Genomic DNA, 25,473 nt, shown 5'->3' on the forward strand with positions numbered 1-25,473 from the left:
TGCACCTTGGGTATTGGAGTCTTTGCGGCAGAGAGACGACACCAACCGTCGAAAGGAGGAGGAGAGGTGACACTAATTAAAGACAAAGAACAGGTGAGAGTTAAATGTATTTTTCACATTTTTGGTATTCATACTTGTGAATAGCTTTGCCGTCTTTTAAACTACTTTTTTTGTCGGTTTTAACCTTGTTTTTTTGTTTACTTCTGTTGATATTTGAGACGTTAACTAGCAAGTTTCTGGAAAGGTTTAACCGTCAAGCTAGCTCAAGGTCTTACATTTATAAAGTCTTAAACTGCGCCAAGAACTGGTAGGATATTCTCTAAACCACAAATCATATAGGCCTACTCACAGAGTTTTTATTACACCAACTTTAACAATTTGAACAGGTGCCAATCCAATTAATTAATGCTGGACAATTAGCTAGTTCTCCAATCTTTCCTCAAGTTGATGGCGGATGTGATGGAAGAAGTACTCAGGTCCTTCAGTGGTAAATAAATACATAAAGCTACTCAAGTGAGATTTTGTAGGACTTTTGTTCTACATTTCAGTCAGACATATTGTACTTTTACCCCACTAACTGTTATTTTCCAGATTATTAACACCCAAAACACATAACTAGTGTATTAAAGAAAATGCATTGTTAGAATAAGCTAGCAGTATATGAAGTACTTCCAAACAGCAACACCCCAGCAAGCTATAAGATTCAAATACTACAATAATGCATCATGATTATCTAATTATTTGATTTCATAGTTAAAAAAAAAAACCTTCCTCAGGGGTGATACTGCTGCATAAAGTGCTTATACTTTTTTATACTTTATGTAAATGTTCCTGGTAATACTTCCATACTCAAGAGTTTGGAGTTTGAATTCAGACCTTTTACTTGGTGAATATTTTAAATTATGTTGCCATTTCTGCTCAAGTATAGGACTTATTCCACGATTGAGTAGAAATTGCAATATAGCAAGTATTTTGAGCATAATATATCAAATATAAAAGTACCTATTATGCTTAATGGCCCCTTCAAAGTATTATATTATCATATACAAAGTAGAATCGTCAGATAAATGTGGTTGAGTAAAAAGAACAATATTTCCTTCTAAAATATAGACAGAAGGATAAAGTGGTGTAAAATACAAAATTATACATTAAAGTGCTTGATTTAATTTACTTAGTTACCTCCAACCACTAAATGGTTGTTCGACTTTTTTCTAAACTTATGGCCTATGCATCCCTTGATAAACAAAACCCCAAAATATTAACATAAAAATGATGTTAATTAGCTAATTGGTTTTGTATATTTCGAGACATTCCTGGATTAGGTTTCAAAATGAGTCCCACAGATATGAGTCAAGTCTCCTGGTCCTTCTTTATCCTGCTGACGGCTGCTTGCCAGAGTCCAGATGAATGCCAAAGGTATGATTTGCCTCTTCTTTATTGAGATTGTCTCACACCCCCATCTCGCCTCATCCATCCTCCGGAGAATCCTAATGCACTGATACCAAGGGGGAATAATTTTTTTTTTCTTTACAATCTACTTAGCAATGATTTATTGATTGTGGCTTCCACCCTCATAGAGAATTACCGATCCTTTTGGGGAAATCAGATTTTCACACCTTTCATGAGTGTGTATGTGGCGCAGGTCTCCGGAGACACTGTGAGGGGAAACTGACTTTGAGGAGCAGCGGTGTGTGAATCTCTGTGGTGTCACTCCTCTGCTGCCAATGCTATGCCCAGTGGATGGACCTGTGATTCTCTGCTGCGCTCTCTATAGTTTTGCATTATTTATCAGTTGATAAATACAGTGTCCAAGCTTGATTTCAATATGTTTTCGTTCCCTTTCAAACCTTTAAAACATCTGGCTCGCCCAGTCTCATATCATGCATGAGCCCCTCTAAGCATTTCATAGGGGAAAAAAAGGAGAAAATAATAAAAACAACCCTTGCCCTCATAGGAGGAGTCAGATTAGTGTGCTGAAAGCTTTGATGCTCCAGAATGTCAGCTCCATGGATCGATCTGGCAAAAAACACACACACACCTGACCAATCAGAGGCGTCTATCTGTTGTGGACCTGCTGGGCACCGTGGTTTACAAGCTTCAAAGAGCTCCTTTTAATACACTGCTTTGATAGCCCTCAGCCTTCACTGACCCGCCGACCATCCACTGGGGAGCATTTTAGCTTTAGTGGAGTAGAGAGGGATAACTGCTGATCATATTAATGAGTGTGGAAAAAAAAAATCACCTTGAATCCTGACTACTTTTACCACTGGCCTGCTATTCCAAAAGAGTGGATACAAAGGAAGTGGATTAAGTGGTTATTATACAGATACAATTATACCATTTTTTTTTTGCATATTTTATCATACAAATTATTAATAACACTTGTAGACATCTGCATGCATTAAGGTGCTTTGGTGTAATTGGCAATGAACTACACAAAGATCCATCTACCACAAGAGAGGGGAACAGTTTGGTTAATAACCCTAAGGGGGAGACAAATCATCATCTACCATACCACATTAGACACTGAGGTCTTGGGATATTTGCCCAATACAGCAGGGAAACAAACAGAACAGTAATTCAAGACTGGTGCTCTAGAACTATTGGTTATTATTGATATGTTAATGCAAACATCTAATAATGTTATGTATAAAGTTGAGATAAAGCTGCACTTTAATCTTAGTGTTGAGTTGTTTTACAGGTAGACAAATCAACACAGTAATTTGAGAAAAGAAAGATTTATCTGGACTTTTAATAGTCTGACATGCTTACAATTATTTATTTTTTTGTAAAACATTCCTCAATTACATATTTGAGCTCAATAAATCTTCATTTTACATTATGTTTAAATCCAAATCTATTCCTGGAAAATTAAATGAAAGAGAGACTGAAAAGTTGGCACATTTATTTTAATTTGCTGCAGCTATGAAAGCAAATTTCTTATGGCTGACAATGGATACTCATTTTGGCAGTATTTGTGTTCTGGTGTTGCTCGAGTCATTACAATTGCATTACAAGGAATACTAACTCATTAACTTTCAACATAAAAACAAATCAGCTAATGACTCTATGAATTTATTTGCTTTTTAGCCAATAGACCAAATAGACCAATGATAATGAGCTTTAAAGTAAGCTGCCGTAGATTGACGGCACGTAATAAATGATTTTATGTATTGTATTTGTGCTTAAATACTCTTGTTGTCTCAAAAAGTCTTGTAACCTGACAAGGCAAACGCATTATTTGATGACAATAGAATATATTCATATTTATAAGAACATGTGAAGCCTGAAAGAAAAGTATGACACATGGTGTGGTGTATTTTGGGGAGAATTTAAACCTTATTCTTTTTGACGCTTATTTAGTCCAGCGTTACAAGTGTCCTAAGGCGTATTCCAATCATACACTTGGCACAAGGCAGGAAAATGGACATGTGACCGGTGCATTATTGAGATTACAAAACTCATAACCTGTGTGTGCAGTTTTACACCATGTAGCGTGTTTCACTGGAGAAGTAAGGAAGTTATGTCTACACATAAACATCAGTTCTTTGCAAGGAGAAGCTGCAAATCTCACAATAATTTCATCTGGTGGTGAGACAGAATTAGAAAGGTATTCAAAAACAGCAAATTAAAGTATTAATTCAATCTAATAATCTAAAGTTTTATTGTCACTAGCATTCCAAAGTCAGTTTGTGTGAGAGAAAGTTTAATTTCTTATGAGTAATTTACCTTAAAATGCGTGATTCACTCATAATGCTTGTGTTATTTGACTAGTAGTCCAAAACGCAAAGATAATCCATTTATTATCACGTTTCACAAAGAAAAGGACCAGACCAGACCTCTATTTGTCCATTTCAATATTACACTTTTGAAGTCTGACATTTCTTAAACAGCTGAAATAGGTGTGTTAGTGGATGTATTGCACCGTTTCCTATTTGTATTTGTTTGTATACTTACTGGCACCTTAATATGTATGAATGCAGCCGTAGGGTATTCCATGTTGAATCCTGGTCTTAATATAAGACATCATTGTGAATAATATAAGACATTATTATGACGATAATGATGAATATTGATTCTTTTTTTTTCTTTTCATTAACCAATAGAGCTGAAACCCCTCACCCAGTGTCCCTCACACTGGGACACTGGTAAGACCACTAGCTATTAGCATGGATATCTGATGACACTCTGGACCCTCTGCTAACCACCGATTATTTGGCCACTGGGGGTGTTTGGTGAGTGGGAGGCAGAGGGGGGATCAAGTGCTTTTTCTTGTTCCTGCAACCTGTTCCTGGGCTGTGGCCAGACTGAGTGAACAGAAAAGAAATGAGACAAACCTTCTCCCTCATGTCTGCTCCCACCAACCTTCTTACATCCTCATGTTGTTGCTCTAACCAGAGGTCTGAGGGTTACTTAAAAAAATTAAGCTAATCCGTCACACATCCACTGCTTAGAATCAGTAATGTAATTCCTTATGGTAAATTTTTAAATATCCTCTTTTATTACGGACTTTTACAATAAGATTACAGTTATCCCATTATGTGTAATTGCATTAGTCCCTGAGCTTAAATTAATAAACACACCCAATTTGGTGGCTAGCTGTTTTGAAATGAGGTAATTAACAGCTGCGTAAGATGGTGAGAGATGTGTTGCCCCCTTATCCTGGAGCCTCAGAGGCCAGAGGAAGATTAGAGCTCTGATCTCATTCCCAGCACTTGTTTGGAGTCTGTCAGGAAGAGAAATGCCAGCATTAGAGAGGTACCGCCACACTCCTGATATGATGAAATAAGGAGAAAAGGGGAAAGGGAAAAAGATGGAGGGATGGACAGAAAGGACCCTGCCCTTCTCTGAAGTGTCAGTAGCTTGGTTATTCTATTTTTCATCGTAGCTGCTGGGGCAAAGATTCCCATTTTTCCTTTATTTTTTTTCCCCCACCTCGTAACAAAAACCACTGCTCTCATTTTTTATAGGTCTTGCAAACTCTCATGCCCCAGTGAAAATTACATTGTGAAACGGTAGAAATTTCAGGGCTGCCTGTGCTCTCCCCTGTCCCTCTGAGCTTTCAAACAGTCAACAGACTGTGAAGAATAAATAATAAAAAACTATTGATTATTTTGATGACTGCAAGATTCAATTAGGTATTAATTTTGCCCTCCAGTGGACCTATCAAGCAACTCAAAGGAGAGGAGGTGGGAGGTGGGGGTGGACCCAAATGCATGCAGAGTGTGGCCAGGCTCAGACAGAGGGGAAAATGTGTTTACCTCGGCGGGGAGAGAGGTGCATTGATGCGCAGTGTCCCACATTTAAGTGCTCCACAAATGAAGCCCTGATGACTAGTGACATTGTTACCAGGGGTATGAGTATTGACCAGCCGGCTCACATTTTTAACGACAGCTTAAACTATTTCTATTGATTAACATTTTCATAGATTATCATGTGTCATATCAAAGAGGGCTGAGCACATTAAAAAGGCCCCTCTGGGCAGGAACTCATCGACCACCCGGATAAAAGTGTGGGGGGTGTTTGATGGGTGCAGGGGCAAGATAAGAGTCACCCCCCTCTTTTTTTCCTTCCTGTGCCTATATGTGCTGGTCACCTGTCCTTTGCTCAGATATATTTAGGCTGGACTTGATTCATAAATAAGGAAGAGGGCCGTCGTCCTGCTGCTGTGTGTCTGCGTCTCAGAGCCTGAGGTGGGTTGAACACTGTCTGAGGAGCTCTCCAGTCAGGGGACACAAGGGGGAAGAGACAGAGGGAGTATAGGCGGGAGGTAGTGTGTGTGTGTGTGTGTGTGTGTGTGTGTGTGTGTGTGTGTGTGTGTGTGAGGTAGAGAAAGAGAGAGAGGGAGGAGGTGACGTGTCTTGTGCCGGGCTTAGGAAGCAACCTCAGGCTTGAACCTGTGGCGGTCGTTCAGATACACAAAGGTTGAGTTGGCTGCTTCTGGTTCAGTAGGAAGCATGTTCTAGCTGGTGTCTGCAGTGTGGTGGCATGTTTTAGCTGCTGTGTGACCGACTTCAACATTTGGACTTTCAAAACTCTTTCTTTTTTTCTCTTTTTTTTTCTCTTTTCCTCTGGAGCTTCGTTTAGGTGAGAGCAGTTTTTAACGGAAACTTTCCGTTTGATGTTTGTAGAAGTTAAACTGTATTCTGTTAATTGGGAGCAAGTGCTGGATCGTAGATAAAGATGTCCTGTTAAAATGCTCTCACATGTATCTTTTTTGTTATTTTTAAACCGTGATGTTTCAATTTATTTCACTTTGCCAAATTTATTCTATTTATTCTTTTCCAAGACGCTCAGACAGATAATGCTCTCATGTTAAATCTTTACTCTAATCATGTAGATGCTGTTCATTCCTGTTTTTAAGTGCTGACAAAAAATGAAAATAATTGGGAGAAAAATTTGGGAACATCAGTGACTTCATCTCTCGTTTAAATCAGGCCTTAAGTTCACGTTGCCTCACACTCTGAAGCAAGATGTCACCTTTGATCTCATTTTGTGTCCCCAACTGTGTGAAAATTGATATAATCACTGGTGTGTGTTTTCTCTCCTATCTTTAGATGTAGAATTATATTTATTTCATTTATTTATCAGCGCACAGCCGATGGTCCTCTTTGTAGACTGCTGTCAGCTTAGTGTTTGCTGAAGATGAGGCACATGTCAGGTAGTAATGAGCCCTTGGAGATGGATGTATCACCGTTTTAGGGCTGCAGGGTATAATGGTAAAGCCACGCGATCCGTAACAGTTCTTCACCAGGCAGCAGCCGGCAGTATCAGCGGGGTAGCACCAGCCTCAGATAAAAGAGAGAGCTGGAGAGGGAGGGAGCAGGAGAGAGAGGGAGAGGGAGAGTGATGAGTGAGCAATAGAAAGGAGAAGCTGGGTAGAGAGAGTGAGTAGAGACATAGAGAAGGACCCGGTGAGGGTGAGACGCTGAAGCACATCTAACCAGGGGTGTTTTCTCTTTTTTTTCCCTCCTCCCTGTTTCCCACCTGGGCTCCCAGCTCCCTCCAGGATCCGATGATTACAGGGCAGCTGAGCAAGCCGCTGCTTTCCCTGCGCAGCGACATGAGCGCAGCAGAACTCCGGGCGGACGACAAAGCAGCCACTTCAGACAGCGATCTGAACGACGAGCCCCTGCTCCTGCCCTCCGAGGCCACGGACAGAGAGGGCACTCCCAACAAGCTGTACGGTAAGTCAGCTAACATCTCCCATTGTCCATTTTCTTCCATAAAGCTGTTGGCTGAGGTGTGTTTGAGGCAGCGGTGAAGTGGAAACAGAGGGCTTCCAGTGCTGGGACAGGTGTCAGCAGTGTCAGGCAGCAAACTAAGTTTTAGAGCAATGAACAAGTCAATGTTTAGCTCTTTTAAAGCTTTGATATTGTTATGAGGAAAGTGTATTTTATGTCATTTTTGTGTGTTAAGACGTTTAATGCACCTTGGGACTTTTAGACTTCGATGTTCTTATCAAAGGAGTTCATTTGTCGTCAGGTTAGACGAGAGTACATTTACAAGACTACATGTAATTCCTGTTTATTGCAGTTTCTTTTGAAGATGCGGCAGACTTTTATTTAATTGTTTATCATAAAAGAATTAGTTGATAATTGTGACACTTTATTATTGCTGTATATTTTACAGCAGCTTCTTTGCATGACTCTCCTAAATATAAAAAGGTATTTAAAGTTTAACTGACCATTTAAAATCTAATCTTACTGTCACGATATTGTGCTTTAAACCACTTTCACAACCTTGGTGGTGTTTGGTCATGCTATGTACTTTTTCTTCAATTCAAATAGATAAATTGAAATATTGTTAGAATTAATAGCAAATTATGCAGATGAATAATAACTTGAATTAAAACCTCTACATTATGTTAAATATTGTATTTATCATCTACATATCAGATATAATATTAGTGTTATCGGTTATTACTGTAGAGGTTTATCTTCTCACAGTTATTTATTTTCAGTTTATTCAGTTATTTTTACTCTGTTAGCTAAATGTCTTCTAAATTAGCCAATTTCTATATCAGCATGCCTCATTATTTTTGCAGTTATCTCATTAATTGAGTGCTCACACTATTTTGGTATTTTGCCTAAATCAGTGTGTGTGTGTTTTTTGTATTATGAGCTGTTTCAGTCATGTGGACTAATTCAATCACTGAGCGTTGTCACGAATCAATAAGCATAATGATATAAATTACCATTTTAGCAAATTATCAAATTAATTGTAATGAGAAAGGTAATGTAGCCCTAAAGGTTTTTTTTCTTGAGATGCTTGAGATTTTATAATCATTAGAATCAGAAATAATTACAAACTGAATATTTTTATCAACATCAAATGTAAATGTAGTGCAATGTCCAGTAACTGCAGATTTAACAGATGTATGCTTATGGAGAGAGCTAAAGAATTTAAACTTATATTTGATTTCAATGAAATTATTTGTATTTGTGAAATGTTTCCATCTCCACTAAACAAATTATTTTCAAGACTTATTTTTCAGTAGAAAGCTTCTTTGAGTGGCAAACAAATTTGAAGGACTTCCCAAAAAGAGCTGATTTGCTCAATATATCCTCATTATTTGCTCTTTTGTCAAGTTTTAATATTATTATTATTGGAGCATTTGTTTTTTATGTGGATGCAAGGTGACAAAAATCTCTCTGATGGCTTCAGATGTTGGTTTCAGTTTTGAATATTTATACAAACTATCTTGTCTTCTCTGCTTGTGATTGTCAGTTTGTCTGTTTTTCTATTTCTGAAAGTTAAACTGTGTGTTTATTTTAGTGTGTACGCGTGCCTTAGTGTGTATGTGTGTGAAAGAAATTTTGGCATATAACTGTTTAATTGCTGGTTATGAATTTATACTGCAGTAAACAGTGCATATTTTTGTTTTTTGAGATTTTAATGAAGTGTTAATGTCGTTTATCACTCTGTCTGGATATGTGTGTGTGTGTGTGTGTGTGTGTGTGTGTGTGTGTGTGTGTGTTTCCTGGGAAGTGGCAGAGAGTATAGTATAGTGCCCATATACTGAGCTTGCCAAACATTTGTGAACGAAATAAAATCAGAGTTTGGAGGAGGGATAGCCAAATATTACTCTCAGACCTCATCAGTGAGAGTCCAACTGTCTTTTAAATCCTTATTTCAAGAATAAGCCGAGGCTGGAGTCTTCTAAACAAGAACTGTGTACTGCTGCATTTGTCTCAGAAGTGTTGCAATTTGGTTTAATAAGCATCAAGTCTCTCTCTCTTTGTTCATTTCTGATCAGTCTCTAACTGACTCCTCTCCTGCATCTCTACTTTTTGCTTCTCTTTTTGTCTCGTGCACGCACACTTAAATATTGTTAAATGCTTGACTGTTCATTTAAATTTGAAGCAATTTTAATTGACATAAGTAGTCAGTTAGAAAATATTTAATTGCTAATTGCTGTAACCGTAAGATTTTAGTATCTATTTTGTTTCTTGGTGACGTGTCTGTATACAGCATGTGGCTGAACGGAGCTGCTCCAGCGTAACTTGTGAATTTCTCTCTGGCCGGTGGCGGAGCCCTGGGCTTTGCCAGCGGCAGGTTTGGTGTGGGAACCACTGCCCACATGAGCTGTCAGAGAGAAAGGCAGGGAGTGACGAGAAGACGTGGCACAGTCGTGTCCTCTGCTGGGGGAGATAGGAGGGAAGAACAAGAGAGCGAGTGGGGGGTAGAAGAAGAGAGACTCAGCGTCTTTTTATATGTTTCCTTAAAAGTTACCAGAGAGCAGGGAGAATGGTTGGTCACTTACTTCTTTTTACTCAGTCAAGAATTAGGATGGTAGTCTCATGTCCTGTTTGCTGTTAAGTTGAAGTTTGAGTGAACATTTTGGAAACTTTATTTGAAGCGCTATGAGTTTAGTCAGCTCTATGAAGCCTATTCACATCCAGTGGAGCGTTAAAGGTAATTTTGAGGATATTCAATTTCTATACAATGAGCAGTATCTTAAGGAATTTTGATCCTTTAAAACAAACAGTGTAGACAGTAACACATTGGTTTTATTTTGTAGTTATTTGAGCCACATGTGCTTGCATTTGCTTGTATCCTGCTCTGTTGTCAACATGACATGCCGCTAATATGAAAAACTAGGCCTTACATTATTCAGTCATTTTCTTTATGTGGTTCTGAACTGTGCAGAAGCCACAAAGATTCTTCCCCTTTACTTCCGTAGTGGTGAAGAAGCGAGGAGTAAAAGAAAACTGGATTCCTCTCTAGTAGAATGCTCCAATTCCATGATTGACATGACGCAAACCAACGCACTTATCACATGCACAGAGAGAGCGAGAGAGTAACAGTACACCCTAGTAGTTTCAAGGAAATGCAAATCATGTCGAGACTTAATTTGCTCCAGTAGAACTCAAGTAGTAGTGTATCTATTGTGTCGACAGCACGAAGATGATCATAAATGCAGTGAAACTGAAGACATCCTGACTAAGTTTAGAGTTGTTTTACTACATGCATACACGGTGTTTTCATAACACAGTCAGCTGAAAGTGTGCACCTCTTGATTCATGCCCGACCCAATCTTCTGCTAAGGACAAAATACAAATAATTAGTTATAGAAAACATGTAGAATTGCAAAACTTCTCATGTCACTGGTGCGGTTTGTACTGAAAGTGTGATATTGTAACAGTTTTGAATCATCATTGCTGCAAAATCTCCACTATCATTCCATGAAGTGAATGATATGATAGCTCTGTGACTACTTTCTACTGCAAAGCGTCATATGTGTTTTTATATTTAGAGAGCCGAGCCCAACTTTTCTTCCCTACAGAGTTGACTTATGACTTTGGTTTGTGCTAGTATGAGAAGGAGAAGTCAGTGGGAGACAATGACAGTAGCGGTCATGTTTGTCTACAGTAAATTGTCCACCTTCTACACCCACCACCACATGCTTACCGCAGTGGTGAAAGGGTCGTTCTCCTCCTAAAAGCTTGCCTGTGCAAATAGTCTTCCACTTCAGCTAACAGGGGCTACGAGGCACCACAAACATCCTGCCGCCTTGTATTTATTCCAAGTAGAAGTGGACATTAGGTGGGAAAGCTGTGGTTAGTAGGGCAAGCAATTTTTTCAAAGGACGAGATGGTGTTGGATGCGTACAGTTTCTGTCTTCTCTTCTCAAGCAAATCTCCCCCTTTCAGACATCAACAGACAAGATAATAAGACACTCAGAGCACAATTCCGTATTATATTCAGCAAGCAAAGGCTCATCTCTTGTCAGTTTGCATTTACTCTCCCAAGGATGTGACGCTTCTATCATCATGCTGTCAAAGAGAGCCAGGCTGGAACGACAGGAGCACTCATTTCATACACTTACTGTCTACATGAAATGGCCTGCACTTATACGGATTCTGCCAAAATGGTGGAACATTTTCACAAAGGTCACCTAGAGACCCCCCTCCCCAAAATGAATCTTTCATTGATTCCTGGTATTGGAGGTCATTCAGAACAAAAAAGTCCACGCCAAACGCCACATCTGCTGTAATGCTGCACCTTGTTTTTAAGTATTTCCAGGCTTATAAGGCTTTATTGACAATCGGATTGTTGTATAAGTTAACTTAATTTCATTCTGATTATTCAGGGACTGGTCACTTTCACAGGAAGTATTATATTGGAGAGAACTGTCGCAGTACCAATCCTTAAATGTAGCATTAAACAATTTTTTACGATGTTGAAGTTTCATCAACCATCTTTTTTTTTTACTTGGCGGATGTTGTTCATGGATTTCTGTTCTAGTTTAGAAATTCACCTGTGTGTTTCCTACAGCATTTAAATCATAAGTGACCAGATTCATTTTACTCAAAGTCAAAGATGTAAGTTTGTGTACTAAATGTGCGATTTTTGAGTTTAGTGTCGATGGACACTTTTGTTTTATAATGCATAACACATAAGAAAAGACAGAGCTAATTTTAAACTAGTAATAGACAGTGGTGAGACAGCTTCAAGAATACATGGAAAACAGTTTTAAGTACTAATTTGTTTTCTATATTAGCATATTTAATATATGATGTGCATACTTAATAGTGTTATTATTTTGCACAGATGTCGGACAAAACTACTGTCTTTCGTGCAAAATTCTCTTTTGTGTTTGCAAATTCATACACACGTGTAGACACACAAAGAGACACGTACACACACACTGCTGCAGGCACGAGTTCTTATTATTTTTGTGTAATCAGCTTAGTGAGCAGGATGCATGGTGGGATAGGCTGCTTGCTGATGCAAAGAGCCTCGTAATGTTGTGTGGTGAGGTTAAGTAATAAAGTGGCGCAGAACCCAGCGCTGAATGGGCCACGCTGAGTAAATAAGAGTGGATAAAGAAGACGGAGGGAGAACAAGTCTCTCCCCAGGAGGTGGATCTCATTATGGGGATTTCAGCTGTCTGCGCAAACTTGAAAACAAGCTTAATGCATGCCTATAAAGCAGGTGTAATACATTTGCTAATGTGCCCGCAGTGCCCATGGCTACAGCAGCACAATCACTGCGTGGCATGGAGGACGGGGACGTCTTGTTTTCGATGCAAACAGCAGCAAAGGTCATCAGGTTACACGGATGCTTGCTTATGCAGAAATGACTTTGAGCAACACAGGGAACTTCAGAAAAACAATATGATTCTCCCTGTTGTTTGTATATTTAAAGTTAAGATGATTATTTGTGTCCAGACTAGCAACTATTTCTAAAGGAAAGCACAAGCTCTGTAGGTGGCTAGCTGTGGAGAAAATAAATTGAATTTCAATATGCATTTATTTAAGTTATACACTTTCTTTAAGTTGAGAATTCATTTTCAAAAAACTTATATGTTGTGAGGCATGCACTCCATAACCAATATCAATAAGCCTTTCATGTAGAGCTAACAAAGAGGCATCACATCTCCTGGCACGGACACGGTTGGTGTTGTTGAGATGTAATTGAAGCTGCAAGGGTCACATTTTCGGAATAGAAATTACAGTCTTGTCTTTGACTTGTGTGGCGTGAACCAGAGATGCATCCCACAGCCCTTGTGTCCTTCACAAGCCTTTATTATTTATAACGCTCGCTCTTTGAGCAATGACCAGTACTAATGCATAACCTTCTGTCCTTCTGGCTGATTCGCTTCCTTTGAAACCAAAGATTGAGGCAGGAGAAGTGGGTGTATGGTGGATGAGGCAGGGGTGTGGGCGGGTGGAAGGGAAGGGGGGGCAGTGTAGGGCAGCAGAGATCCAGGCTATCGAGAAGTTATTATGTTTTTTCCCTTTATATCTGAGGATGTGGAATAACACTGTGATGATTCTTTTCTCCAGAACAGAGTTATGTGCTTCAAAGCAATACTATTTCCTGACGTCCCTCCTTCCACTATTTGTCTGCTCCACAAGAATAATGTGCTGGGAGGGGTGGGGTTGGGTGGTGTGAGCGTCTTTTAGCAACATGATTATTTGCTTGTTTCCACCTTTACCCACTCAGTTCTGTAAATAACATTGCAACAGGGGAACAACTAATACAGGACTTTGTTCATTTATGGATAAACTCTGTTTAGCTCAGGTTCAGTGGAGGTAAAGATATACTCTCGCGCAGCTTGTATCGCCTGATGTTATCCTATAGTGATTGAGCCGGTGCTGCAGCGCTGGTGTGATCCATTGTTATTATACCTCTATGACAGAAGGAACGGGTGAGGAGGGGGGAGGAGAGGAGGCTTTGAGGGGCAAGGGGTAGAAAGTGGGACATAGGCAGCATTAGTGCCGGATAGCCCGGGGGGCCACGGCTGATGTGTCAGGCATGACATGTGGGTGTCTAGCCCCCCACGCTCACACAAACACACATACAGTGGACTGCCCTCACACCCCGATGGCTACTTCTAAGCGTCCAGTTGACCAGATGCAACTCAGGATGGACAAAAATCCCAAAGAGGCTGTTTTTAATGTGATTGTAGTTTGAAGGTCAACTGCAACTTATGATTTTTTTTGTTAATTATTAAACGGAAAATAGCCATAAAATGTCCATCCCGACTTTGAAGTTAATTTTTCAAATAGTACAAATCTAAGGTATATTTGATTTGAGATCATCATCATGAAAAAGAAATCAACAAATCATCATGTTTGAGAAGGTGGAACATGTGAGTTTTTGATAGTTTGGTTCAGTAAATAACTTCAGATGATTATTCAATTGAAAAAATTGCTTTTGATTTATCTTCTGTCGATTTACCTGTGGACTAATTGACTTGCAGCACTAGCAATAAAAAAGCAGAATATATTTCTAGAGACCTGAATAATATATTGGTTATATGATATACAAAGATGCATTGGGTAATTTGTGATTATTGAATTCCCACTGAAGTTAACCATTTGAGGAATCATTGCAAGAAATATGTGTTGATGTTATATTCTGTGTGTAAAAATTAATCTGCTGACTATTTTTCTTGATTCATAAATCATTTTGGTCTAAAAAACTGTAAAAAAGTGACACATTTACATCACTATTTCCAAAATGTCCTCAGAAGTGTTATTTTGTTCTACCAATAGTCCAAAACACAAATATATTTACTTCAACATGGAGAACATTAGAGAAGCTGGAACCAAAAATTGTTTTATTTTTCTTGAAAATAAACCTTATTAGATATCAAAAGTGATGAATTTTCTGTTGACCAACTGATAATCCTTTCAACTCTAGTCAAAAGACCACAAACAGAGTGAGAGGAAGGCCTTTATTGTGCGAAGGGTTGCAGGCTGCCGGCAACAGAATCCTATTTACAGCAAATATCATTTAAGTAATTTAGGAGGAGGAGCAAAAGTGAAGCAGGCATCTCCTAAAAGGCTTACAGCTCTCTAAAGCTAGTCTTCATCTCAGCGTCTCTCCTTTGCTGATGGCCATAAAAGGATGAAGAATAATTTGGATTGTTATTTGCCTCTTTCAACCCTGAGCTAATCAGGTTGACATTGCTTTGGGAATGAGGAGGACGCACCACAACAGATGTGCTCATGTGCAAAGTGTCCCAAGTCCCCTGTGAGGCTGCAACACAAAAGCCCTCTCCTCCCCTCCCTCCTCCATCCCTTCTCCATCCTCCTCTCCCCATCACACCATCTCTCCTTCTTGACCTTTGAAATGGGCATTGCCTCTTCTCACCAATTTACCTCCCTCTGGTCCCTCTTGTGCTTGTGCTGCTTCCATCTCCACTCCAGCATCAAGGGAGAGCCAGGTAAGAGCTGGAGCAGAGCACTCTCATGTCAAAGAGCCTTTTGGTGAAGACCTGTGGCCTCGAGTGAGAGCATAAGTGTTGGAGCACAGGGTCCTTACTGCTTTAAGCATCGTTTGCATGCAGATTCTCCGCCCAGTCATCACAAACTGGCTTACTTCTTCAAACTCGAGTGTACTATTTCCTGTTGTTTACATCAAAAACATCCAGCCAGTGGAGGCATCTATTACACCATCGCATCCATATCCTCCTTGCCTGCCCTTCCTCTTCTACTTCTTCTGTCCTCTGTGTCTTCCCTCCTCTGCTTCAGGCTTAACAGTCACCTCAGAAATAGTCACAGAACTGCTGAGGTGTAAAATCCTTTCTGTTCGGCACACTCCACGGCACCACCTCCTATGTAATTCCTTAACTCCATAATTCCACTTTGTGCCAGAATAATGAATGAGATAGATTTTTTTTTCTCCCCTGTAAAGTCCACGCCCTTGCGTGATGAGGAATCAGGCTTTAATGTCGGGGGGCCCGCAGAGATTGCCGTGGCCTCTTCTCCCTCTTGCCCTGCGCTGGGCTCTTAATTAAGGAAATGACAGCTCTCCGAGCAGCAGCAGTAGCCATAATGTAGCTAATAGTGTTACAGGCAGCCACTCAAAAGTCAGTCTCTGGCGATTTTCTATCCCCAGAAAGACTATTGAGCTATCCTGGGCAGCTTCTCCACCCCAGACTCTAAACAGAGTATTACTTCCCTGCTGGCCCAGAGGGAGCCATCTGACTAAGAGCACCTGGAGTTATTGGCAGCAGATTATGCCCTGTGTTATTGTTGAGGGCTTTGGTGGGAGTAATGAAACACTGGGCTAAATCACCAGTGATTTTGGCTCTCTTGCATTCTACAAGGAGTAAAGTAAATCACTGTAAAGCCCACATTGCATATTATAGCCTGCTCTCTGCTCCCTGTATGCAACATTACAGTTTGGACTTTATTTCCAGGCTGCTTCAGATAGAAAAATGAAAGCGAAGTGATCTGTCGCTCTACATTTCTTTCTCTCTCAGTTCTCTCTGCGATGCCACATCAACTTTCCAATTGGTATTAACAAAATCAATGGTCAAACACTCTGGGACAATTGGTTGTGTATTGATGGAATTAAACCTCGTGTATGATGTGGCTTGTTGTTTATCCGCGCCCATTCTTTACGCTTCAACAGCTCACAGATCGCTGTCCGACAAACGCTCTGAATCAACAGCACAGCGCACGTTTCATGATGGAAATTATATTTCTGTGCATGTTCCTTGTGCTAAAGATTCATCTGCTTCATTTTATCCTAACAGTTAAGAATGTAATTAATTCCTAATCTTCAGTCTTTTTAAATGTGTTCACATGTGAAATTATTTTTTCCACGGATTAGATTTCAGTGGCAAAATGATTGACAACATCTTAATAGCAAACACATGCACTCAGCCAGACATTTTCAAAAGGACCATTATAAAAATGGGGGTTGGCTGTTCATTCTGAATAGGCTGAATCGTTACCAGGCCTCTCTCGTACATTTGACAACTTACATAATGCATTTCCACTAAAATAGCTTAAGTGTTAAAGCTTCTTTTATGGGCAAAAATTGATTCATGAATGCACTGAGGCGAAAGCTAACATGAACACAAAGCTTTCAATAACACCCATTTTATTCAGACTGTCAATGTATGAAGCGGTTGCATTAGACAAGGTGGCATGCTGATTGCTTTATGAAATCCAGGCTAATTGTTTTGTGGTGTAGTCCTTGGGGCACCCTGCATTAAGACAGGCCGAATGAAGTCAAATAAATATAGCTCTTTACCCCCCCTCAACCACACACACACACAGAGAGCACACAGAGACCTTCTGCCTTGTGTGGCATTGAAAGTCGCTCTCCAGAGGCCACTTTGGTGATCAATGAAAGAGAATTTATATCGTGGTGGATATTGGCAATATTTCCATGACATAAGTCACATCAAATTGCACCCTGTGACCTGTAATAAATATAATTATTTCACTTAAAAACACTGAAAATATCATCATGTCAATGTCAGTATGAGTTTGAAATTTACCAGACTCAAATTCATCTTTTTACCTTTAATCAAAGCCATCAAAACATACATGTACGCATATTCAGAATGATGATTTAAGCTCAAGATATGAAAAGAAAAGACATAAACCCTGTATGTCCTACTGTAGATAAATGTAAAGCTGTGTTGAATGTGCATCGCCTGTTCTTTCATCCATTTGGCCTCTTCTTTCATCTCTCCTCACATCAATACGTCCATTCAATCCGTTTTATTCATTGTGTAACCTGCGTATAATCACAGCATCAAAGGACTTTCTTTTTGAGTAAAGTTTCTCTTTTTTCCACTGTATATTGTATTAATTTCTATCTGGAAATCCATTTAAGAATCATTCACATTGGATAAGTACATTTTCTTTAAAGAAAAAGCAAAACATGTACAAAGAATCTAGTAATAAAAAAGAATTGAAGATGGACTCCCTGGATATTTCTCCTGTCAGCTATTTAATTTAGTTAAAGAAATTACACAAATCCTCGGGGGGAAGATGTGCATGTGTATTTGTTTATCATCGATTTTTTCCCCTGCGATAAATGTGTTAACGTTACAGATATTTGCAAGGGGGATGAAGCTTTCTAAGTTATTGTGAAATGATGCAATGAAAGGCATCAAAGAATCGTTATTCAGACAGTCTCCCACACTGTTTATCAGATAGAATACATTATTCACAACCAATAACTACAGTCATGAGCCATACTGTTTGGAGCCTATTGATGATGTTATAAAGTCTCATTCCTTCATTATAGCTGAATATCTTAATATAGCTAATTGGCTTTATTATGATGATAACTAGACAGTTCACTGGGGTTAAAGCTGTACAGTAGCACTGCTGGGTTTATTATTGTTATCAGTCTGGCAGCTGTATTTGAGATTGTGCAAAAGTTTGAGTTGCTGTAACTGAAAAACAGACTGAAGGGAAGAAAATACTTTACTTTTATAACATCCAAAGTGAGGATTAAATGCTTAGATACAATGCCCTTAATTAAATGTAGAATTATAAAGGTATTATATGGCTTCATGATATCCCCTCCTCAATATAAATGTGAAATTATACAGCACATGATGATGATATTGTACTTTATCTGCAGCTTTATATTGGCTCTAAGTCTTTCCTGTATGCTCAGATTGATCTTAATTCCAGATACCAAGTGCACAGGGTGGGGTTGTGCACAATGTGATCCATAATGGGTGAAATAATTGGTGAAAAGAGACTGGCTTGTCAAAATATCTACTGTGTTGCGAGGTTGATAAGCGAGAGGATGTGGACTTAATGTCGAGAAGCAGGGCCAGCCAGCCAGCCAGCCAGAGGTAGAAACCAGCTCGAAAAGCAGGCTTCCCCTTGGGCTTTCACATCAGCCATCAAATGCTGGAGGTTTCTTAGGTCATGCCATTCACCAATTATTTGGATTTTATGTAAAGATGAAATGATTTTACTTGGCGGAAGGGAGTTTAAAATGTAATGCATAAATATACTTGACAGGCAATGAGATCTTGCTGGCAAGGCTATTCAGTAGAACGTTTTGTATGAAGCTTTTATAAAAGGACTAGAAACCACTGCATGCCTTGTATGTTTAACAAGAAAAAAGCCTATTCATCCTTGAATAAAAAGACACAATACACCAGGGCTTTATTTTTTATTTAAAAGCTGCGATATTCCATTTAAGAAAATCGATCTTAGAGTGGAAATGTGATTACTTTTTTTTTTTTTAATTCATTGCCAACATTGTGCAGCTTAACAAGGTCGTGTGGCCTTCAAACGCATTTCCACATGGTTGGCTTGACTTCATCTACAAAATCCACTTTATTCAGGGGAAGAGCTGTTTTATGCAGCAGACAGTACTTTAATAAAGATGTTTTATTTGGGTTTTCATACGATACACTCAAAAGGAAATCATGCTTATTAAATTACAGATGGCACGTAACCTTTTTGTAAGATGATCACATCGATGTTTTTTAAATAAATAAGTGAGCTGTATTGTGCTTGTAAATTGAGTTTTAAGCTCTCATCTGGACATAAATCCATTCTTTAAATTTCAAACCTCAGTCAAAAGTTTTCCCACATAAAAGCTTAATTTACAACATGTTGTGCATTATCTTAATAACTCTACCATGCATCTCTCTGTAACATGAAAAAGAACCAATCACAATGTTTGTTTACATTAACTTTCAGGCAGAAAACCCCTGGGTCGTGCAGTAGCTTACATACAATTCAATTGTCTTTCTTCATGATGTGTATTCATTCATCTAAGATGCATGTTTGACAGCTTGAGTTTACCTCAAACTCGCATTTAGAGATGTAGCTGTTGGGTGGATATCAAAGGCGCTAGCAAAGTAACACAGCACATAAAACAAGCACAGCAGAAATGTAAGATAGGTTGGTCAATCGTGTTTTTGTTTTTTTTTGTCTTTTAAACCTTACAGTTACGGCTGAAAATGGCTTCAGAAATAAACAAGTTTGCCTCTTTTGTAGGCTACTTAAAATGAACCGTTTTGTTGTTTGTTTTCTCCTCGGAAGTGACTGCTGTTGTTAACACAACATCATGGTGAATCGGTCTACATTTGTGACTAAATAAACAACCTACAGCGCAACATTATGAACATTTTTTTTACCTTAAAAGAACAGCTTCAAAATCATGTTGATGGTACAGTGTTTTGTCATACGGTGAATGGTGTCTCTGTCTCAGCCACACCACCCCCTAGCTCTTGTTTCTGCACTATGTAAAGTTTGCACACAAATTGGACATACAGTTACAGCACATAAAAGCACATTGAACAGATTAGCAACAGGATAGATAGTATAAAAGAATTCCTCAGCCTGTTGCATATAAATGGAGGGATGCTAAATCGCCTATTGGAGGACTGAAGTTAGTTTTCTCTGTGTAGATCATGCAATGGAAAGGAAGGAAGAAGATCAGTTAAAATCAGTTTTAATGGCCTTTAAAAATTATATGAGGCCTTTTAGAATAAACAATGCTTTCAACTCTCTGCCAGTCATTAATTTAAACCATATTATTATGGAGATTCAATTTATACTCAGTCCATGCTTGCACGTTTATGTTTATAAATAATTTTTAATCACATTGTCTGGTTATGATCAGGAGAAAAAAACAGTTTGCTTCCTACAAACTCAAGACTCAATTAGAGCAGAAAATCCAAGGAGGAAGCTATCACGGTAGTACCAATGATGCTTTGTCTACAAAATGTAGTACAACAAAAAAAATACACACAAAAAAGACAACCTGATAGAAATGTCTCTAAAGAAAATGTTTAAATACCTCGGGTAACTGCTTGAAGGTCAATCAATATGGGTTGAGGCTTATGTTGTAAAACATGCCAGTTGGCATCGATGAAAGGCTTGAAGTTGTCATTGGAACAGAGATGAATGAGCGATGAATCAGTGAGTAGATATTATCCACAATATTGACGGCCAGTCAGTTATGGAACAAGGGTCCTTGTTTATTATAACTTGACCACAAGAGCTTCACCTTCATCAACTTATTTCAAAAGGATTCATCGTCTAAACCATCTTTTCAACTCTCTTTTTTGAAAAAAATCAATGTGAGTTTGCCTCATGTATTGTACCTCGTTTCCAAAGTGTTTGTCAGTTTGTTTTGTGTTGTATAGGGTTTGAACAATTATAAATTCAACTTGTTATTGCAAAAACTTAAAACATTTCCTTACAAGTAACACTTTAGTGTGATAAAGGGACTTGTTTGTAGACATCTTGTATTCATTTTTTTTTTTTTTTTTTTTTTGAAGTGGCATTTTTTGTCCATGTTCATTATTGTTTTGGTCAAAGTTTGTACGCATTTAGTAGACTGAAAATAAAATTGAAAATCTTGGTCAGGTGCCACTGCATTTCTCTTCCAGACAGTCGTTTTGGTGAAAGACATCTAAGAGACACTTCATTTTTCTGGCAGTTCTTTCCGCAAGATTTACTCGTTTTCGCAATCCACGAGCCTTTATGTCAACAGTGAGGCATCATGCGATCTCGATATCACCGAGGTCAGAGGGTGAGGGTCAAAGCAGCCTTTCTGACCTTTTCGAGCAGTCCACACTCGTTGCACTGCTGAGAGATGCTGTGAGATAGTGATGGCTATGATATCCAATCGTCAGTGTCCTTTATTTTCCCTGCAGCCATCAGCAAGCTTATTATCATGTCCCTGTCTGCTGCGCTCCACTCTGCCCTCATAGCAAACAGGTCTAATTGTGTCTCGTAGCTGCAGGCTCACAGCGGAGGGGGGGAGTGGGTTTAGATGAGTGATACTCAGTGATGTAAATGGCTGAATAATATGGCCCAGCGTTTGTGGTAGGGCTCTATCTCTCAGCGGTAATCTAGGCCATCGGGGACCCGCCAGTATGCATCATCCCCCATCAATGAGCCTCTCTGCTGGTTGGTAATTTATTCAGTGCTACAGTGGTTATTGATAAAGCACTTAAATACAAATTCCCCTTCTTTCACAACTGCCCTCCTCTGCGCCGTGTAACTCTGTGTTGTAATATCACATCATGGTCTGTGTTGTGTGTTTATCTACTTACATTGTCTGTGTTGTTCTAAGGTGGGCTCTTTGTTTTTTTTCTCTCTGCTGTTCTGCCTGTTGCTCTCCCAGGAGCTCGTGACGGTTCAGTCCAGTCTGACGCCAGCAGCAGTCCGTCTGAGCAGAGCCAACTGGGCCAGTCCCACCCAGGATACCCAATGGGTCCACAGGTGAGTGAGCAGATCAGCAACAGACTGAAGCTAAACTCAAAACACTCTATCTGTTAATGAATGATGATGTGAACACTTAAAGTCAGCTCATATTTGGGTTATTTAAGAAGTTTGGATAAAAGAGTTGTGATGCCTGTACAGGGCTCCAGGGTGCGACTACTTTGGTCGAACATGTGCCCAAAAATGTGTCAACTTAACATTTTCATTGGTCATACCGGTGCACCTGATATTCAGCAGAGCAGGTTAAATATTTTTTTGTTAATGCAATTTATTGTCGTGTGTGCTGTGATTTAAATAGAGAAAAACACTTCTATCTGCACCTTTACCTTTACGTAAGGCGTTAGGAGATTAAACTAAAATGTATTATTGGATGCATCCGAATTATGCGCTGGAGCGCCTAAATGAAAACGTGAGGCGCACCAGTGTAAAAAGTTTGTCCGGTATTCTTGCAGGAGCAGCTAGCCTTCTTGATATTTAACTTACAGAGGTCTGGAGAAACTTAACATAAAAGTTTAAATAAAACTGGCATAAATAAAATGTTCGGGGTTTGCACTCTTGAACCGGGTCTTCTCAAACAGCAGTGTCAGGCATGTGTGGCTAAAATAAATTGTGACATATTAGGGAATAAAGTACCTGCACACCCACCTAAGTGTACATAAGTAAAGTAGAATCTATTCAGATGCAGAAAGGATCAACTTGTTATCTCCTGGTTTGCTCATGTTGTTTGTCAGCCTATTAAAAGACCCTGAACACTTAAAGCCAGAGTTAAATCAAAATTAAAGCTTTTTTTTAAAACCATATTATCACTGCTGATTTAATATGATTATTTTTAATTATTGTATTATTGCTATTATTACCCAGCATTAATATTTATTAATAGTTTATCACTCAAATACTGATCTGCTTCATGATTGATTGGGTTTGGTTGTATCAGATTGGACTGACAGTAATCAAACAACCAACTAATTAAAATATTGCAAAGTCCTGCGTTTAAGTACGTGACTTCACCTTTTTCCAAATGAGCCCTGCCTGCTCAAATGTGAAATAACCCAAACTATAATAACTTTGCCAGAAAACAGTATGTGTGTGGAGAATCCCATTAGTCATAGCAGGAAGCTGATTAAGAAAATAATTTTTCCAGCCCTTTAAGTCTCTAGAATTACAGAGTCTGTTAATAATGCATTTTTTCATATTTTGTACGTATAATAAATTGATTCTTTTTGCATCTGAAGTTCCTAGTTTTTCCTATGAAAATACTGTTTAATCGTTGGGCTATATGATCTTGAAATAATATCTTGATATTTTTATATAATATCACAATACACAATACATATCTTAGTGTTTTTAAATCTAATTTATGAATGCTAGTACTGGGTGACAAAATCAAATACCACAATACTTTTGACCAAATACCTCGATATCTATACTGGGTAATGTAATGTAGGGATGTATGTAGGGCCTATTGTTACTTTCAAACAATGTTGACACAATGAGATTTTTGATAAATAATCATCAGTAATGTGGATATAATGACTAAATGGGTAAAGGCAAGTATAAGAACAGTTAGAAAAGTCTGGTAAGTTTTGAAAATGACATCACTTTGCTGTAATGCAGCCTTTAAAACCAGGAAAAAACACTTCAGCCATATCACGGTGTCTAGGATATCTAAAATCTAAGACGATATGTAGTCCCATGTCACAATAACAATATAATATCTATGTATTGCCTGGTATATCATAGACCCGAGGCAGCCTTTCATTGGCTCTAAGTTTGGAAAAAAACCTGCTCTCTGCTTTAAAAAATGACTGTGAAACATTAAACAGACTGAGGCAAAGAGCTGCCAGCCTCATCAGGTTTCAACAACCTTGTCCACACCTAGAGAATGAAGGGTACACCAGACATAAAGGTGTAACACTTAAATAAGGTCCAGTGATAAAACGTTTTGCAAAGTAGGTCAAAATATGACTGCAAAGTCAAAATGGCTCTATGTCAGACTGTGTTAATTCCCTATCTCTCCTTAAATGACTTTTGATTTTAAAGTTAAGTCAGGTAATGTAGGGAGGTGTGAAATTCACAATATTTTCTATTCTGAGCAATATCCAGTGTTTGGTTTAACTGTAGCAGTGTTGTATCGTAACCATCAGTATGACACTGTAATGATGATAAATGATTGGACAAATTGGCGCCAGTTGCAAGAGAAGTCAGGGGAGGACTGAGTTCTCTAATTGGCTTAAGCATCCTTCTTGTTGATGATGATCGGTCCGGTGCTGTCCGTGTTCTCCTCTTTGTGTTTGGTGTTTGGTGTGGGCTCCGTCACAGCTGCTCTTTTCTCACTCGATGACCGTTGTTGCTCATGTGCAGAACAAAACCACGGAAAGAAACTAAGTTCAGCACACTAAGATTAATTTAAAAACATATTGTCAATGTTTACTCAAATTACAGCCATAATGAGATGAAGATCAAGGTGTTTTTCATGAAGTTTCATGTGATATTTCAGTGATAAAATCATTGATTTAGTCTTGTTACATTCATATTCTTTTAATGCGTATGGTTAGTGAAACATAAAACATAACACTCCCTCACTGATTGTCACACCGTGAATAATATCCAGCTACAAAGTATTTTGTCATCACACATCATCTACACATGTAATTGAGTTGTGGCGCTAATGAGCTGACAATACAGGCCGTGTCAAAACAAGCAGGGGAGCAAAGAGACCGAGCCCGCAGCCCTGTTAATAGCTCAATCAGGAATTGTCCTATCTGATCGGATTTATTAGCCTGGTGGCTCGGCGATGTTTAATGAACATCTATCTCATTAGTGTTGCTCAATGTCACCGCTCAACACACACCAGCACACACTGAGAGCGTCAGGTTTCCCTCACCCTCTTTAATAAGGCCATTCTGCCTGCACTCAGTGTTACTCAATGACAGTCAATCCTCATCAGGATAAACAAAAGAGGAAACATGAGAGGAGGAGAGCCGTTCAGTTTTGTCGGGCAGGTTTGTAGGGTGAGAAATCCCTAGTGAAAGAGTCAATCTGCTGCAAGTGGAGATAAAGAATGAGCTTAATTAAAAGCACTTTTCTGATTACAGGTACTCTCGCCGGTCAAAGCCGCTTTTTTGGTAATAGATAAGAAATAAGCACAAAAGGGAAAGCATCTCGAGCAGGCAGCAGTTAGAGTCTGAGCCTCAGCAGGCGGCTCTCAACAGTCACCATCTAATATATTAATGCTGTCAGTACAGTCTCTGTGAAGCTAACACTTTTCAGAAACAAAGGCGCTCCGCATGCCATACCCAATTCTCTTGTTCCAGGATCAATATGTTTTGATAGATTCTCGCTCCAGAGCCGGATATTGTTCGAACAACCATTATCTGATGGTAGTTTACCCAACATGAATCCACCTTCCTTCTGTTTCCCACTCGCAGTTAGGATGACAAAAGTCTGCTATCTGGGTGATTATGGGCAATTTCTCAGTGCCAGAGCTGCCAAGCAGATA

General features: G+C 39.0%; 1 protein-coding gene across 5 annotated transcripts in view; it reads left to right on the top strand.

Moving 5' to 3' along the window:
• The first annotated feature begins 4 nt into the window (after positions 1-4).
• pou6f2 (POU class 6 homeobox 2) overlaps positions 5-25,473 on the top strand; it is an 80,791-nt gene continuing 55,322 nt past the window's right edge. For 4 of the 5 annotated variants that reach the window (XM_084340942.1, XM_084340945.1, XM_084340944.1 and 1 more), the window contains exons 1-3: positions 5-93; positions 7,000-7,187; positions 21,877-21,974. In XM_084340942.1, coding sequence (XP_084197068.1) covers positions 7,016-7,187; positions 21,877-21,974 — 270 coding nt within the window. In that variant the 5' untranslated portion in view covers positions 5-93; positions 7,000-7,015. Of the gene's footprint in view, positions 94-5,611; positions 5,694-6,999; positions 7,188-21,876; positions 21,975-25,473 lie in introns of all 5 variants that reach the window. The other variant, XM_084340943.1, reaches the window with a different exon arrangement.

Source organism: Pagrus pagrus (assembly GCF_965226575.1).
Source record: "Pagrus pagrus genome assembly, chromosome: 20".
Taxonomy (NCBI): Eukaryota; Metazoa; Chordata; class Actinopteri; order Spariformes; family Sparidae; genus Pagrus; species Pagrus pagrus.